This window comes from Podarcis bocagei, assembly GCF_964188305.1.
Source record: "Podarcis bocagei genome assembly, chromosome: 6".
NCBI lineage: Eukaryota > Metazoa > Chordata > Lepidosauria > Squamata > Lacertidae > Podarcis > Podarcis bocagei.
The window spans coordinates 22,929,658-22,948,806 of NC_138130.1; the positions used below are offsets into that span (position 1 = coordinate 22,929,658).

Below are 19,149 nucleotides of genomic sequence, written 5' to 3' on the forward strand. Positions count from 1 at the left end.
AGTGGAATGCTTGGAACGGCCTGTGATGGGTGATGAAGAGAAGAAAGCTTTTATTGCACAACAATTGGGACAGTTTACTCGCTAATACTACTTCTACCTGTAGAGCCTCCTTTTGATTGTAGATTAATTTGGAAAACTTGAACTATTCACAGGGCCACAAGCTTGACTGTTTGGAAAAGACATGAAATTTGATTCTGAACCTGGGCAATGTAAAAACATAGATCTCTCTTAATCTAAGCAGAAGCTAATTGTACCATTCACAACACATAGCCCAAAAAATGGAATATCGTCAGTCTGAAGAAGGACCGTTATTTATTTCCTCCTAAGATTCAAGTTTTTATTTAATTTTATTTTCAAAAGTATGTGTAGAAGGTATTTGCTATGAATACTGAAACTGTGCAATTTGATGTAATTATATTCCCCCATAGTTTTAATTAAGGACTTTTAACTACAATTTATCTTTTGATAAATAGACCCTCTGCACAGAATGTTTATTAGATTGACAGCAGAATGTATACCCAGATAGCTTTTTCTGCCTTGCCATGTGACTCAGATGAATTTTAATAGGAGCAAAAGCTTTTATTTGCCCTGTAGTTTCACTGAAGGATCATATCCTTTAAAAACCAGCAGACACTTGTACATCTTGATGGCAGAACACACAGACAAGAGCAAAGAAACATGCAAAGATGTTGCTATTTGGCCTGTCACTGGTTATAGCAATTCTTCTGGCAACATTTGCCATCAAAACACATCAAAATCCTTAGTTGCAAACATATAACAAGGCTGTTGTCTTTTTTTGTCTGAAAGAAAGATTCCAGAGTGTAGCCATTTGGGCCATTTATAATAGGAACCCAATAACCCTTCTTTTTGAAAAAAAGAAAAGAAAACGTAAACCACAGTTTACAGAACAATGTCTGTTGTGAGCCTGAAGATGGAAATAGTTAAAATACCATTGGAAAACAATATGGTGGGCTACTTGAGCAGTCTAAGTAGTTCAGGCCCCTTTGGTTTTCAGTAGTACTGCACACACCCCAAACAGGTTTCTGGGGGCTAAGGTGTTTATTGTAGGATCCTCATGCATGCAAGTTTTTTGCAGCATCAACACAACATTGTAGTCTTCGAAATTCCCACTCATATCCCCATCACAACCTTATCTGCATTTACCCTTTCCAGGGAAAACCCAACCAGCTTTCAAAAAGAAAAGAAAACTTGCTGCTTACATTAAGCTCCCATCTGGAAGCACCCTAACTGTCCGCCTTGGGCGATCCTAGTGTACAACTTTTTTCAAAGCTACCTTGGGGCAGGAAAGGAGGAATCACTGCACTAATTTTAAACTAGCCCAACCACTAGTAGTTTGGTTTGGTGTGTGGAGGGAGTGAGCAAAATGTTTCTTTCCCTGCAAGTCAGTGATCATTTTACAACGTTCAAACAGTGTTAATAAATTTTCATGCAGGCTCGAGCAGTGACCATCTCCTCCTCCAAATGACAGCAATCGTATATGAGGAAAGCACATATTGACACTTAATTATGATGTATGATGTGGCATCAGTAAACTCTGTTGGAAAGGCTGTATTTGGTGGAATCTTTGTCCATTTCTTTGGATCATCATCATCATTTATTATTTATACCCCGCCCATCTGGCTGGGTTTCCCCAGCCACTCTGGGCAGCTCCCAACAAAATATTAAAAACATGATAAAACATCAGACCCAACATGCTTGCAGCCACCTGGTTGCTCAGCTTAGTGTATTCACATATTATTTCTGTGTAAAGCTATTGTTGCTTGGCTTTATACCCAGAAGAACCTATACTAGGGGTGTCCAAACTTTTTTCAAAGAGGGCCAGGTTGAATGAAGTGAACGTGCGTGAAGGCCGACCAAAGTTGTTGCCCTTTTAGGATTGAAGTTGCTGAGCTTTTTGGGGGGATTGAAGTTGTTGGGCTCCCCCCCCCTGGATTTCCCCCCAGGAAATAACCTGCCACAGGGGCCAGATTAAACCGACTGGCGGGCCGGATTAGTCCCCCAAAATGGATTTTGGACACGCCTGGCCTATACTGTGGGCTATATATCAACATCGCACTATTACAAATGTTCCATCTGCACAACCACACTACCTTGCCAGATGGAATGTTCTTTCCTCCCTTCCCCTGCATGCTATGGCGGGGTGGTGGTGGTCTTTGTCTCCTGACCCCCAGAGGAAATTTGGGGAGAACAAAGGGAGGGGAGGAGGAAAAGCTCCATTGCACAAGTGAAAGTCCTTGTGCAGGGCTTCCGCTGATGGGATTTGTTAGGTGTATCTTCTCCTACATTCTCTGTAAGAAGCTGTATTTTCTGGATTGGTTCTAGAGCCTTGCAGCCCCGGGTGTTAACTATTTCTCTCTCCTTGTGAATGCAATATATAGCCTTGATCAGATTAGAAAAGCAATGTATCATTGATTTAGGAATTCGCTGAAATGAACAGGAACCAATTGAGAGCATGGATCTACAGCCACCATTTAATTTAAGTAGATCTGATTCCAGGCAAGTTCCTGGTTGATTGTGTTCAAAATGGCTAGGATACTTGACCTCTCATTATTAACTCCCATTTACCTTCACACCGGATATTCTAATATTTAGGCAATCAAAAAGTGAATGAGACTTCAGTCCATTCGGTTGAAGAACAATAACTTGGTGGTTGTTTTTTAACTAAACTCTTCAGAACCCCTGTGTTCTGTATTGATTAAATTGGGAAAAAGATGGACATGTTGTCTTAAAGATGGTTTGTCCCTTTCCCCTCTTGTATCATAGAATTATAGAGTTGGAAAGTACCCCAAGGGTCATCTAGTCCAGCCCCCAGCAACGCAGGAACCGCAAGTTGTACTTGATAATTGTGCGGCTTCTAAGGTGTTTACACTGCTAGGTTTTAGTATTTGAAAGAGGCAGTATCTTAAAGTGGGGCAGAAAAATGCACATGATAGTTACACATATTGAAACATGTACAAAAAGTCAGTTTGATTTGCTTTGATCATGTGCTCTAAAGCCCATCCCAGAACCATTGCCAGCGTGCAGGAATTCCACAGCAGATGGATCAGTGTAGAAAACTCCCTGAAGATCCTATGTTTAAACTCCACTGCCATAGGTTACCAAAGCTGGTAACATGATTTGACAGTATTTGCACGATAAGCTGCAAAGTGCTAAGAATTCTGCTTTAATAGTGAAAGTTCAATTTTAAAAGATCCAAAAGCTGACATACTGCTGCTGGCTGATCTCGATGCAAATTAGATTATCATAAGTGCAATTCTAACTGTAACATTTATTATCAACACAGCTGGTTAAACTAGTGATAGGAGCATGTTTGTTCCTCTTTTGTCCATTGATGGTCAAAGAGGAACAAATTTCTCACAGAGACCTGCTGCCATCTGCTGGATTTCCGAGTGCAGTGTCTCTGCTCTTGGGTAAGCCTTATGCCATACCAAAGAAAACTGATGTGGCTGCAGAGCATGAACAATATTTTCTGATTAAAACAAAACCAAAGAAACCTGATGTGAAAAAGCTTTTGTTGATATGCTGAGTAAAAATAGCTTCTAAAAGCTAATAATAATTTTAATCACCCCCTCCACTTTTAAAATAGTGTTTTGCTGGTAGTTTGGGGGTAAATTAGCATAAAAACCCCAGAAACAAACAACTTCGCAAATTACACTGGATTCCACCCCCCCCAAACTGTTACTTATTCAAGATAGTGTCTACTTTTGCTATTTTTCAGTGCTTCTTTTTAAAATGGAAGCTTGGATTCTCAGAATCCTGCGGACTTCATAGAAAAAAAGTTGGACTGTAAAGTGGGGGAGGGGGACTGTGTTGCCACTCGTGTGTAGAGAAAGATCAAACCCATAATTCATTGTGTTTAATGTTTTCAAGTGCGGCTATTTACCTGGTTGAGTTTTGTTCTCTTACTGCGGTATTTATTTGGAATTGATTCCATCAATTTATCCCCACGTTTTACATCGCTATAGTTTCAAAGCATGATAGGCAGCAGGTGGAGAGATTTGTTTCCAAGCCGCTTTCAAAAAGTCAGCCACTGGTGTTATTAAAATCTCACATCCATTTTAGATAGTAAGTTATGCATTGTAGAGGGAGAAGGGAAGGGTGTGGGCAGGTAGAGAAATTACAAAATATTTCCAGTTGGTGAACATCTGTAAAAATATAGTTTGCGATGTGCCAATTCAAGGTTGCAAACAAATGCTGGATTGTACTTCATAAGATCTTTAATAAAATATAAATATTAAAGCATGAGGATTTAAACATAGTGTTCTCCTTTTAGATGTGTAAGCCTTATTTTTCACAGCAGTGCTTTCAACTGATTTTTTAAAAACAAAATAGGTTAATTTCCTCCACACATAATGTTTTCAATACATAGTAAAAAGAAAGTCCTGTCCATTTCCAAACCACATATACAGCATATGCTAGATAGAAACATGTCCCTATAAACGACTATATATATTTTGTACCTCTTTGATTAGTTAATAAATTTACGGTTTGACACTTGTTTGATACTACCTTGTGAACAGCCCTGATATCTTTTGATGAAGGGTGGTATATAAGTCTAATAAATAAAATAAAATAAAAATGATTTGCTTTGTGACATTTATCTTCATTCTGTTCTCTCCTGCCCCAAGTACAAGTTACGTATCCTGACCAAGCTTGCTGCGGAACTCAGCAAGCACATGCCAGAGAAAGTGGTGGAGGATACCTCCAGCATCCTGAGATCGCCCATGCCTGGAGCAGTGGTGGCAGTTTCCGTAAAGCCTGGAGACATGGTAAGAGAATTCCTTGCCCTTTGTATCTGTTCCAGTTAAGAATATTCCTCACTGGAGAATCAGGGACAATTTGCACACTTCTTTTTTGGTCTTGCCTGAAGATGTTTCGGTATGTGCACTTGTGAATGTGGCAAGTACATGTTTACAAACATGAGTATCCTACATCTATACTCGTACGGGAGCCACGCTGGTTTTGGTTTCCTGTCATGTGGCTACTCGTTTGCAAACTTAGCTTGCTGCAATGTAATATATCAAGTTTCCCACGCTCTGGTTACTCTTGAAAAAACAGGTCGACTTACTTTAAGGATACTGCTGTATATAGGGAATGTGCATGGAACTTATTTTGGATGTGGGGGAACTCAGCTGAAATCACTACAGGGATGAAGGCAACCTTTATGATCAGTTCATTCTGAAGGCATATTGTCCTAGATATTGACAAGAAAAAAAAATTACATTCATCATGATAAACACTTAATTTTTTTCTGTCTGACTTGACTCTGGGCCTTTCAGTTGCTAGCTGCTGCTAGTCTTAATAAAAACACATGCATCTTCTTGACTTTAACTTTAATATTATGCTATAATTTTATGTTAGCACAAGAAAGGTCATCTTTAATTATTCATTCAGTTTTATAGACATACACCAGAACCAAAAGAGTTGAAATAAAAATGAAGGTGTGCTTCTTAATTCTCAGTTGCACTGATTACAGTTGGCCCTTGCTTGCGTAATCAGTGAAGTAAAAATTGGAGCCTTAATATTTACATCTATGGGCAGAAAGAGTAAGTAAAGTTGCTGGAGAAAGACTGGAGAAAGGTGCGTTGAGGTAGGTGTGTATAATACTTGTCAGATGATGGATCTGTTTCTTAATATGCCTTAATATCCAAAGGATCGATATGAGACCTATGAACTGAGAGATGATTTTATATGCTCTATGCATTATGGATGTCATGCTTAATATTATCTTTCTGATTTAATATTCTATTTCCATAGTCCATGTTTTTGCTGTGTTTTAAGAAAAACTACTTTGTGTCTGTGTGCATACATACGTACATATTTATGTATGCATTTAGAAAACACGGACAGTTCTTTTTGAGCTATTAAAAAATGGGATAAATTATGAATAGATAATGCTGTATAGCATTGAACTAATTCTGATTCTCCAAAAATGTAGCCAGTAAACTACCTTGGCCTCTTTTTGAGATGTACTCTCTGCTGTAGTTTTTTTTTTTAAATTAAAAAAGAGAAAAGGTTCCACTGGGAGGCCATTTTAAACATATTTTACATTTAAACAGAAGACGAAGCTGAGCTTACTAAAAACAAGCAAACATAAATTTCACTCAAGACTGGAAAATGTTTACCTTGAAATTGCAAACCCATCAACATTGTTAAGTGTTAGAAAAACTACTTCTGAAAGGGGGGAGGACAGGATTTTTTACTCATGAGCTTAGCTGAGTGAGTCATCTGTGAAACATTTTGCCTGCTTAAATCTTTAGATGCCCTTTCTCATGCTATGTGGAAGAGTTTTATAAGGAGTGTCATATCAAACAACATAGTCAATCACATACAATGACCAGGTATGGTCACTGACAATTCCTGATTTTCAGACCGACTGAGTGGCAGGTTAGAAAACTGTCTGCTTACTGCCATTTTCTTCTTGTCACAAGGAGTGTGAATTCTGTCATTCCTCCGTGCAGTACAATGGAAAAGAGTGACGCTGTGTGTGTGTTTGCGTATGGTGGCAGGATATTTTTCAGGACAAAATCTCCCATCCATTTTTATCCAAAATGCCTTGTTCTGCTGACATTAAAGTGAATCGGGGGAAAATAGGATGCTATGAAGTATCCTTTTATGTATCTGTCTTGTGTATATTTTGTGTACATGAAAAAGCAAAACCATGAGAGGATGGGGCCTCCAGCCAGGAAATTGAAATGGGGAAAACATTCTTCCCATACAATCAAACATTCCCAAAGAAGTGCGGTGCAATACCAAACAAGTTGTTAAATAATGAGGAGAGATTTCTTTCTTGCTTCTCCCTCCCCTTTCCCTGCCGCCCCTTCTCCCTGCCTGTGGGTTTTTGCTGGAGGCGCCGAGAGGCAGAGCATTTGAACAGCACAGGCCTTATGTTCTGCCGACTTGGACTTGTCAATGGTAATTGGGCAGCTTTAATTGCAAAAACACGTTTGTGGCGCTGAAAGGGAGTTTAGCGTAAATCCTTCCTTTCCAGGACTGGTGTCAAAAAGTTTTTTTGAAAGGAGATGAGGTTGTATCAGCTATCCAGACTGAATAAGCGGCGAGATGGCGCGATTCAGCTTACATGTTTTGGCTGTCCATCAGGACAAGGATCATTCATTGTAGCTGTTCAAAGCCTCAGAGAACAACGGATGGGAACTCTTATATACTAGTCTTTTTTGTTCCACTGTTTGAATGTGTCCTGAATTTGTGTCCCCCCCCCTCTACTTTTCAGACAGACTAAGGAGTACTTAAGTACCCTTTTTATATTCTAGAGTATTTACCAGCTAATAATATAATGAGGCGTGAAACAATATTACTGGGAAATGACAAAAAAAAGTTTTCAGCTGAATGTTATACTAAAACTAATGAGTAGCTCTTCCATAAATTTTCTGTTTGTGGCCATTGGTAAATGTTATTTCATGGTAATATTTTGGGAGTTAGCGCATTACTATAGAGTGTCTTACAAGGAGTCTTGTTTTCCAAAATGCACTAAAATAATGAAACACTGCCATTATAAGATGCAGAGGTTGAGTAGTCATTTTTGCTTGAATCCATCCAGGTTTTTAGGCCGTTGGGAGGTATAGTGTGCTTGCATTTGCTTTCTGATGGCTTGCATTTTTTTATTGCCTTTTGTGGTGTTGGTCTGAAATGTGCGTGAGAATTGTTCTTTATTTTGCCAAATTCTGTGTATATTCTTTTGTTATTATTTTCTTTATTTTTCCAAGTTCCATTAAAAATTGCTTGCTTAGCAACAATGAAAAAGCTTCCAAAGACGGGTCAATTGTGATGAACTTCACAGCTCAGCCCTTTTGGGGAGAGGGTTCTTCAAGTTTATTTCTGAGAAGAAATTTGGGGGCCATACATGGGGGCCACAAACTAACAAGAGAAATTTGTTTATTTGAAGGACCATAATTCTGCCCAAAATTATACATGGGTAAGTCTTACTTAGATCATTTCAACTTAGGTACCCATAGTTTACAGACAGCATGTAGACATTACATACATTTTACAGAAAAAAGTGGAATTTACTGCCGCATAAAGATTGGGATCAATAAAGCTACTTTGGGTGCACTCAGAAGAAGGTTTAAATTTCGCTCACTTCACACATGAATCAGGAGGCATTATGTGATTACCAGAGAGTGAGACCACATTGCTGACTCTGCCCCTTGCCATCTACACATCTATTTATTTCATTTTTATTTTTCCATTGAATTTGTATGCCACTTTTTAGGGCAGTTCACAACATATTCATACATTCACATGGACTATCTACAGCAGGGATGGGCAACATGTGGTGCTCCAGATGTTGCTGGATTGTAAATTTCATTATCGCTGAGCATTGGTCATGTTGGCTGTGGCTAGTGGGATTTGTAGTACAACAATACCCAGAGGTCACATGCTTCTGAACTGCTCTCCCCAGGGAGGTTTGGCTGGTACCTTCATTATACACCTTGAGGTGCCAGGCGAAAACATTCCTCTTCAACCAGGCCTTGGGCTGATTGACATCCAATGCCCTCTTAAATGTGTTGTTGGAGGGGGAGATTATTGGTTTGTTATTGTTCTTATTTTTACTATGTTTTTTTGTGGTTTTTGCATTGTGATTTTATGTTGTGAACTGCCCTGAGATCTGTGGGTGAAGGGCGTTATACAGATTTAATAAAATGAATGAATGAATGAGCAGCTGCTGGAGAATAGGCTTCTTCACTGAAGTTATGGAAACGATGGGTGGCTAAGCAGCGTGGACCCAATTCCAGGAGTCACAGGATGTCCTCTTCTGGCGTCACCTCAATGCTGACCCCCAACCCCACTGAATTTCAAAGTTTTTCAACCTCCCCTTCCAATATGGTTTGCAAAAAAACATTCAAAATATTCCTTGATACCTAGTTCTTTGAATCCTGGCTATTGCATTTAGGATTGAGGTGTCAGAATAAATTTATAAACTTCATTACTATTTCAGAGTAGCAGGATACAATATTACAGCCATATTCAGTCCAAGCTTATGGCAAGGTGCGTCTGTACTGGGCTTCCCCCGACCTTGAGGCCTTCCCTCTTCATTGCAGGTGGCTTTGAAAATATTCTCGAGTTTCAAAAGCTGCTTTGTAATATGTCATGGCGGCAGGGAGGGGCGAAAGCTAAAGGTCAGGCAAAAGCCCCTTTGCACATGTGCAAATAGAATGCTTGGGAGCATTGAATGAAATGTCAGGAATGAAACGGAAGTGCGGATTGCGTGAAGGGATCTCTTTAGCTGCTTTCCACCTAATTCTGCTTAATTTCTTTGTATATTTCAATAAAGCATCTCAATGGCTTTCTGGAAATACAGATAGGTTTTTCTGGATCAAAATTTGCTTTTCTTCAGTAAGCAAACTGTAATCGATAATTGCACAGTGTTAGTAATTTTGCAGAATTTCCATAAAAATAAATGAAACTGATTTGATCTTCCAATAATTTAGAATGTGAACCTGAAAGAACTCTTGAATGTAGTGTTTTTATTTTATTTAATTATTTAATTTTATTTAATTCTAATTTGCATTTGAAAAGTCTGCCTCTGTGCATTTATTTATTTAAACGTGTATGAAAACACTTCAGTATTATGAAGAGGGTGTGATATACGACATGAGGTTTCAAAATAAGAATTGCACTATTTCACAGATAAATTTTAATTCCAAAAAAAGCTTGAATAAAGTGTTTAGCAAGCTTGAACAGTGTGTAGTAGCAGCCTCTTATACAAAATAGGACATGGAAATTTGTTCTGTTACGTCAAAGAAGAAATGAAATACTTTACTCGTCAAATAGTAGGCTTATGGTTTCAGACATATTTAATTTTAGACCAACACAATTCTGCTCCATAACACTCAATTTAAAAAGACTAGGAAAAATGTCTTGCTGAGATTACAGATAATGTCCAGCCATTGTTTTGTCTTTCAAAATGCTCAGACGCAGCAAACCGAAAAACACCTTACAATCCTCTCTTTTTCCCTCACTTCACTAAGCACACCACAGGCGACTGATTTCTTGTAAAATGTAAGGTTATATTTTTAATATACTACTTGTTGCTTGTAACCTCCTCCCTTTTTCTTTTAATGCCTTGCTGGCTGTTCAGCTCTTAAAAGTCTGAAATAAATTCTCGTGGCCTTTGGTAATTAGCAGTGCTTTGTAAAACAATGAAAGGAAGGGAAGGCATAGGAATGAAACGGTTAATTAAGCTGCACTTTAAAAAAAAAAGCCTTATACATAGTTTTATGATATAATTTAATGGACACCAAATATTGATTAGAGGCACTTGTCATTTTCATGTAAGTAACCCAGAAGTTTCTCTTTTACTCTGACGTAGTTCTTTGCTCTGGGAGAGCTAGCAGTTCAAATGAAATTCTAGTCAGCTGGTGTTAACTTTATGCAGAACTAAAAAACACAAAACCACCTAGACTCCTGGCCACCCCGACACTTTAAAAAAAAAAAAATGATGCTTATGTGAAGAAATTGGAATTAGGTATTCAGTCCTGTGTGGAACTGCCTATTTTGACACCTATGGGGTTTTTTTATATATAAAATATATATTTTATATATATAAAATAGACTTCAGACAGTTTAGACTTCAGACAGTTTTTCTACTTCATTTGCTGGAGCTAACATTTATTTATGCTTATTTTTTTATCCATAGCTGAGGTGTGTGGTGGTGAAAGAAATATTATCATTATAAATTATTATTATTATTATTATTAGTAGCAGCAGCATTTAATATAACTTATATCTGAACACATAAGGGCGTAGTTTGATACAGGTAGGTCTTCACTAACCGCACAAAACTTATCAACATTCCTCAGTAGTCAGTGATGACTCGCAATATTCCTAAAACAGGACTGTCAAGCTAGTCCATAATTGTAAAGGGAAATCTAGACATTTCTAGAACCTCTGGGAGCACTTGTGTTTTGGATAAGTGGGGGTACAATGATTGGTTCTTATTGCTGTCAGGGGAACGTCACTGACCTTTGATTAATCAAGGGTCAGAAAATCTAGGATGCGCTCTACCGAAATTCATTCTTTAAAGGAGCGTGGCGTAAAAAGTTTAATAATCGTCTGTCAAGCACTGTTAATTGCTGCTAATTATATTTTCAACTCTGTAGCTCCTGTTTCAGAATTTAATTTGGATGGAAGGGGGAAATGGCACTAATTATTTTACACAGATTTGGACAATGTCAAGGAATTCGGTCACGGCTGAATCCTCTTGATTTTGTTTTCTACATAGGTGTCTGATGCCAACAAGTCAGAGAGATAGGGAGAACCTTGAAGGACACCAGTAAGACAAAACCGCTGAGCTGCTTGGAGGGAGGATGGGGATATAAATGTATAGAATGCACGATGCTCAATGCATAGGGTTGAGACTTTTAAAACCCCCACCCTCTTTTCCTTGTCTAGCTCAGGTTGTGTAGTGTGGACATGTTTGACACAGTTGGAATGACCTTGTCTGTCTTAATTTTTGCAAGAATTATGCCTTATCAGTAGTTGAGTATTGACATTCTATTGTCACCGCTCGCAACACAACCAAGTACAAGTGTATACAGATATTGGGGACTTTCCTTTTGGTGCACTTTCCTTTGAGTTCAAAAAGAGGGTGGTGCTAAAATAAGATTCTAACTGTGCTTTTGACTGGCTCAGAGACGCAAAGTCTCGTCCAATTGTTGCCCCCATTGTTTTGCCTCCCCCCCCACCATAAAGTTGTGTGTGATACTTCTCCCTCGTCTTCATCTCCGTGAGTCTTTCAAATATATCCTTTTCAAGCACCTGTGTTCAAAAATGATAAAGGTATCTTTTAAAAAAATGTAATGGAAGGGTTTTCACTTTTGCAGACGAGTCAGCAGGGCTGATATTGATCCAGCTTTTTAGGGAGCCCCAGTGCACCAGAAGGTGATACAGTAGAGGGCCTTGCAAGTCCTGGGAGCCTTCTGTCTAATTTGGCAGAAAAACACAATGTAGGGCAACAAAAGGAGGATCCTATACCGTAAGAAATCTCCATGCTCCCCCTTCCTCCTCCTCCCCCCACCATAAAAAGAGGCTTAATTTTTTCAGCTGCACACAATGATTTGATGCTCACTCTTGCATTGAAACAGTTGCTGTCGGAACAGGCAGGAAACAGTTTTCTTTTAATTGCTGAAATCATTCGGAAGTGCTTCGTGCGCTGCTTCTGTGCAGCAGATGCTGTGCATTAATTGGCCTGTGTAGGACTGACCCAGGGTTCCTTGCAGCGGGCCCAATGTTAGGCACGGGGTTTAAATAGCTTATTTATTATTTTGGATAAGCTGGCAAACATGGTATGTTCTTGCACGTGCTGTATTTCATGGTCTGCCGTTCCAATGTCATGTGGGTTTCCAGCCCTGGTAATGTATTAGCAGCAGGTAAGCTCTAAATAACATCCATCAGGAGCTAATTTTTTATTTTTTTTTACCCAGATACGCCAATGACTGATGAACCTGTCTTTTGTATGAATGTTTAGCACAGTAGAAAGCCATATGCCACTGGCACAGTTTCCTGTGCATTCTTTATAGTGGCTAGAGAGTAGTAGGGGGAAAATTTCTCTTGCATTTGCATCCTGTCATTTATGAACAGTTTGCACTTTCTAAAATAGCTCCAGGTTTTGTGTGTGTGTGTGTGTGTCTTGGAAGGAACAAAATGTAGGGTTTAGGGTTTCTTAAAGGCAATCTGACTATTGCTCTTGTGTTCTTTATCCAGGGATATTAGAGCTCATCCTTAATAGGGAACCTTGTTTTGTAACTCCCCGTCTGTTCAAAACAGACCTTACCCCATTAGAAGGTCTTCCCTTGTGTGGGAGGACCACAGCTGTTACCGTAAATCTCATCCAGTAACTGTATAACCCCCCATTTTGTGGTTCTGAAGGATGAAATTGAGAAATGGAATACGGTGCACTCATCCTTTACCTCTCCAATTTTAGGCCCTTGCACATCATTTTCATGCTTTTATTCCAAATCAAACGACATTAGTGAGCAACACCACCCTCTGCTAAATGTCTAGCATCAAAGGCCCCTTTTCACAAGGCCGGCATTTTATTTCTTTTCTAAGGAGTGGGTGAATCAATCTCCTTCTCTCAAAATATTGGCCATTTCTTCCAGGTTGCTGCAGGAAAGATGCAGCCTTTGGAAATGGAGTTTCCACAAAGCAAACAAGGTCCCAACTTAAAAAGAAAGGAGGTGGGGGGAAAGCAAATGACCTTAAGAGGTTTCTGTTTCTTTAAATCTTTGTGAAAGAAGTGGTTCTAACTTCTTATGGTGGGATATTGAGGGCTTTAACAGAAATAAGAAGTGGTTGGAATCATTAGCACAACAAAGCAAACTATAAGCTTGAAGATAAAAGTCCCTGGGGGAAAAGTCCTCTGAAAATAAATGGGACTTGATAGATTTCCATATCATTTATAACTTCCCTTAATTACACTTGGAAGACTTGCCAGTAAAACTGGAAAATTGGCAGCCTATATCCATTATAGTAATTTTGCCGACCATGGCAAGCAGCTGGCTTTACTGGATTTTATTTCCCATCACTCACAATTAATCATCAGCTGGAGATGTCTGAAACTCTTCAGAACGTAGCAATACTGTGTGACATTTGGGCCTCCTTAAAATGCTAAAATCTGCTGAGTAAATGGGCCGAGTTTTCTTTTCCTTCAAGCAAACTCATTTTGGTGCAAGGCAGGCTGCTTGCTTAATGACTGCCACTTTGATAATCGGATGCGAATGTGAACCTTGACCCGGTGTCAAAGGAGAGGACGCAGCAAGCTGGGTGAAAGATATGAGACTCAGATCTGCAAACTTTACACCAATTAGACAGAGTGGAGAAATACATCAGTGACGATTGGGTTTATCAGAAAGACTTGCAGGGCTTGTGACTGTTTTGTAAGCCTAACATTGAAGACATCCTGTCACAATCATTAAGTCTTTATCAGTTGATTCACAAAAGTCTTAAGGGAGTGGACTGGACCCACAAAGATCTCTTCTTAGGCCCTGCCCTCAGATTGGAGCTCTCTTCATTGTACCTCTGAATATAAGCAGGCGAACAATTAATATTCCTGTTCCTCTCTTGTGCATAGTGAAAATAGATTTAAAAGTTCCTCCATTTTGCCAAGGAGCCCTGACATCACATTCATTAGTACGTTGCCTATAACTTTCGAGACTGTACAAGTTCTAAAGTTTGTTATCTAAACAGATGGTTACCACCAACTCCAATTTTTGTTCTCTAATTCCAATTTTTCTTTAAACAGGTAGATAAACAGTTGAAATAATTTTCAAATGGAAATCTTGAGAATTTTGATGCAGGAAGCTATTGTGTACTTGGTGTGTTACACTTTGTTTTTGGAATGAAATGCAGTTTCGTTCCTAGTCAATGAACAATGAAATTAAATATTATTTATTTTCATATTAATTTTAATCCCAGCAGTTTCAATTTTCTTTCTTCTGAAAAGCCGTTTTAATGAACCTCTGCATTTTGTTTTGTGTTTTTAGAGAATTTAAGGATGAAATCGATTACAATGGCCTCAGATGAGTAAGAATTCTGTGGATTTTATTTGATTTCCCCCTGCCCCCATTTGAGGTCACCACTGAAGCCATGATTAAAAGTATAAAGAGAATTTTAAATAACAACTATTTTTGATTACTGCAAACTGTCCTGTACAGTGTGATTTTTCTGCTTTTTTCCAGGTCAGTATCTTTAGAAGTGTAGAAAAGTTATTGAATTTTTTTAAAAATCCTAACTTAATCCTTAAATGAGGAAAGAGGATATTTTAGAGATCACGAAGATATTCATTTTCAGGCTTAAATAATACAGGCAGGAAAAAGATACACACAATTATGCAGTGAAAGAAACCGAACAAAGCCCAAGAGAATGAATGAAAGAGGAAATGGAGATATATTGGCGACTAATTTTAGGATTTGCTGTTTTGCAACACAGTGGGGGAGGAGACATTAAGGATTGACATAAAGAACAATTATTAATGTGGGTGCTTAAGTGACACTTTCTCCTAAAGCCCTTTTAAATAAATTGGCTATTATTAGACATAATGCCACAGTATTTAAACATTGAGCATCTATGGAAATAAAAGTTTTCACCTAAGACAGAGAACTAGCATAAGTTAGTTTTCTTGTAAGGGTTTGTTGGGCAAGTTTTCACTAAATAATACTATTCCTGGTTACCTTTGGGGAGTACGTGTTTGGCTAGAGAAGGAGTACATAGGGAACAAAGTTAGAGGTTCTTAGGAAGAACCCATCAGACAACCCTCTGTGTATTTTTTTAAAAAATGTGGGGTTGTTGAATCTTTAGGAAATTGTTGCTGTGGGTGGGGGCAGGAGGTTGAGTATATGTTTTTTAACAGGCCCAGAAAATTATGTTGTTGGCCCCTTTACATTTGCATCAAGCATGCACAGTTTGCAGTTTAGAACATGCTGATAGATTTGAAGCACTTAACGTAGATGGTTTAGAATTTGGCAACCGGAGGCTTTTCTCACTTAGGAAACCTTCACCAATGACGAGATAAATCAAACTCATCTTGCAAAGCCCACTTCTAGAGCAGGGAATATTTCTGAGAGTGGGAGGCAAAGGGAGACCTCTGACAGCAAAGGCTGGGAAGGATGTAGGATGGATAGGGAGAGCCCCTTGGTCCAGTGTTTTGAAGCTTTCGGAGAACTTAGGGGAACTCCTGAGCTTTCTGACAGTTCTCTGAGAAAGTTTGGTAGGGCAGTATTTGCACATTAATGGAATTTTTATGCCAGGATGCTTCTCTTGTTCATCAGTTAACCTAGTGCCACTAATGCTATGTGCACAAGTCATATGCAGTGTTAAGCCTGATACAACACATTCACTCTAATGTACTTGCTCATATCTCTTGTTTTGTAGCTCAGGATGGAAATAAACTACAGTGGTACCTCGGGTTACAGAAGCTTCAAGTTACAGACGCTCCACTAACCCAGAAATAGTACCTCGGGTTAAGAACTTTGCTTCAGGATGAGAACAGAAATTGTGCTCTGGCAGCACGGCGGCAGCGGGAGGCCCCATTAGCTAAAGTGGTGTCTCAGGTTAAGAACTGTTTCAGGTTAATTCCAGAATGAATTAAGTTCTTAACCCAAGGTACCACTGTACTCAAATCTTAGCTCCCTTTTGTAATGGAGGAAATTCACTCTCCTGTGATTGATCCTGACATGTTTTTGTCGTCTGAGCTGTGTGGCATCCCCTTAAGGAAAAAAGAACCTATGTTACCATAGGAGACAGGAACAGTGACGTGCTTTCATATTGTACCTGGGTTAAGTCAACATGTTGAATGGGACTATTCTATGGTCTCTTCTTTTTGCACGACAAATTTCGTACTCAACATTGTCCTATCCATTTAGGACTGTCTCTCATAACATGCCATGAACTTCTTTATGCAGCACATAGTGATGGCCACCAACTTGGATGGCTTTTATAGATTGGACGACAGCCACTAGCCACAATGGCTACGTTCTGCCTCCACAGTCAGAGGCATAATGCCTCTGAATACCAGTTGTGGGGAATCCCAGGTGTGTGATGACTGCTGTTGTGTTCATGTTCATCTTGCCAGCTTCCCACAGGCACCTAGTCCTGTGAGAACAGGATGCTGAACTAGATAGGTCATTGGCCTGATCCAGGAAGTTCCTCTTAGATTCTTATGAAGACAAGGAGGCGAAAAGTGGGTGGCGCTTCCTATTTAATGTATATGCTATGAAAAAACTGGTGGTGGTGTGTGTGCACCAATCACACGTGTCTGCATAGCTGACTTGAGGAGGCCGGGGGCAGCATGAGATTAACTGCAGTTTTATTTGGGGTTTGAGATGTGGGCTAAGATGTGCAGCCAAAAGCTGCACAAAGAAAATGGGCTTTGAGGAATGAGTTTCAGCCATCAGTATTCTGCGAGGGTGCCCAGACATAAGGGAAAGCAAGTGAGGATGCAAAATAGGAGACTTGAGTGGTTGAGGGTCCTGGAATTGGGATGTGGAAAGGGTCACAGGCATGAAGGTATAGGAAGTGTGTGTGGAAATCTGTTATATGTGAAGAGGCCACTTCTCTCTTACAGTGTCCCAGTTTAGTCCCAACAGCTGAGGGTGGTTCATTCCAGGTCAACAAAAGAAGCAATGTGATTCAGTCTATTGTTCTCTTGCTGATGTGGAACAAGCACTTTTGAGCAACAGCCTTGAGAATCAAGCTATATTCCTTTATATAACCTTGCATCTTATTTTTCAATAAAATTGCAGTGTGTGTTTTCCGTAGGAAGGCTGTGGATTGTGGCTCCTCTCTGCACAGTTTATTTCATGTACACACAGTGCAATGCATGGATTGCCAGTGTGGCACCTTTGCCCACAGAGAGACCTTCCCTGGTGCCCACAGGGCCCCATCCCCTTGCTCAGATTAGGCTTAAAAGAAGCCTTCTTTAGTCTATAGAAGCTCATTTTTCCACACCTAATCAGGGCCTGGCTGTTACCCATGGGGAGTGGAGAGCCACCACACACATGTGATGCCCACCATAGTCTCTCTCTTTTGAAATCGTGACCTCGCCCTAACAAGGTTGTTGACTCCTGATGTAACTGATGCTTATTACATGGAGGTGGTAATGTATGTAGGTGTCAAGACAGGATGAAAGAAATGAGGTTCTATTGGAGGGGCAACATAGAACAAGTACTTGAACACTTAGCAGATGTTTTATGGGAGATATGAAGTCTGATGGTGGTAAGAATTAGTGTGACAAATGCATTTATGCATGCAGTAGATCTGTTCAACTTTTGTTATTTAATTTGGTGTTTCCAGTGACAAAATTGCATAATATTGAAAGTTAGTATTAGTTCATGTAACTAGTATTTCAGACCATGTATAGGAAGAATCTCAAACTGCTCCCATCGCTGGTTTGGAAATAGTATAGTCTCTAGTGGAAATGATCTTTCATTGTGGGCTCTGAAGCATGTAGTTAATTTCAGATATGAAGTAAGGAAAGTCACACTTAAATTGTGATGTTTGAGGGGAAAATGACCCAAGGAAACAGAGAGCTACTTCATGCAATGCAAACTGGCTAGATTTTTTGGTTGTAAGTTTCTCTTGAGTTGCCTTGGGCAAGATAGAGCAACTAATAAATGTAATCAATAATAATAATTTCCCAACTTCCTGTAAAGCTGCGTATTTATCAGACAGAGGTAGCTTGCCTAGTTGGCATAGGATGTGCTTATCTCACATGATCAACTTTTTTGGGCTTAAAAATAATAATCCATGGAGGTACACATGGATCCACTGGTTACCTTGAGCATGTGAACAGTTTGTTAAGAGTTCAACTAGGCGGAAACAGAAAGTGAGAGTGCTACTCTGAATGAATATGAGACTGGGTGGTGGTATTTTGATTCCATAAGACTTGCATCTGGTCTGCAAATGTCTGCTTTTCTTAATAACGAAGAGAGACAAGGAATTGCACAGGGCACTTAAGCTCTTCGAGGACTAGTAATCCAAGTGAACACTTCTCTTACTTTGGAAATTTCACCAGGCCTTGTGCATGCAATTGCTGATCCTTTCTTTACAAGGACTAAAACATGTATTTTGTTTTGCTTTGCTTTGGCTTGTAAGCTGAGATTCTTGGGAAGGTGAATTCTCTAGCCAGCCTCAAAAAATGCATATTTTTCCTGTGTTTGCGGTTTTCTGTACTGCATGCACAGCCTTGTTGAGTCAGAATCCATATTCTTTATACAGTCGGAATTAGATGATGGTTTAAAGCCTCTTCAAGAATTGAGTATCTGTAGGATCTGAACTCAAGTTTCTATCAGACCAGAGTACATCATATGGTGCATATCAGCAGTAGCGTCTGAAGGTGACTTAAGAAAGGATCTACATATAGGATAGTAATTGTCTTTTTTCTTTGTTTAAAGACGTTTCTGTGTTAATTTTCCTGTTGACTTTAAGGTTATAATAACATTAGCATTTTAATGTCATCTTTTTTTGCTTTTACCAGGTTGCAGAAGGTCAGGAGGTCTGTGTGATTGAAGCTATGAAAATGCAGAACAGTTTGGTTGCTGCTAAAACTGGCAAGGTATGTCCAGTCAGACTACTAGATGTTTTATCTCACTTGTCAAGTTGAGCACAAGC

General features: G+C 39.3%; 2 protein-coding genes across 11 annotated transcripts in view; one reads left to right on the forward strand and one right to left on the reverse strand.

Moving 5' to 3' along the window:
• Positions 1–19,149, forward strand: part of PCCA (propionyl-CoA carboxylase subunit alpha) — a 205,197-nt gene that overhangs the window by 182,103 nt on the left and 3,945 nt on the right. The window contains exons 19-20 of the mRNA XM_081198401.1: positions 4,650–4,790; positions 19,016–19,093. Of these exons, the coding sequence (XP_081054527.1) occupies positions 4,650–4,790; positions 19,016–19,093 (219 nt within the window). The remainder of the gene's footprint in view (positions 1–4,649; positions 4,791–19,015; positions 19,094–19,149) is intronic.
• Positions 1–19,149, reverse strand: part of GGACT (gamma-glutamylamine cyclotransferase) — a 58,752-nt gene that overhangs the window by 15,802 nt on the left and 23,801 nt on the right. For 2 of the 10 annotated variants that reach the window (XR_014009214.1, XR_014009215.1), the window contains exon 4: positions 98–200. The exons of 5 other annotated variants lie outside the window; for them this stretch is intronic. The gene's annotated coding sequence lies outside the window, so the exon portion shown is untranslated. Of the gene's footprint in view, positions 1–97; positions 201–5,089; positions 5,216–12,647; positions 14,062–19,149 lie in introns of those variants that run through there. 3 more of the 10 variants (XR_014009217.1, XR_014009218.1, XR_014009216.1) reach the window with 2 other exon arrangements.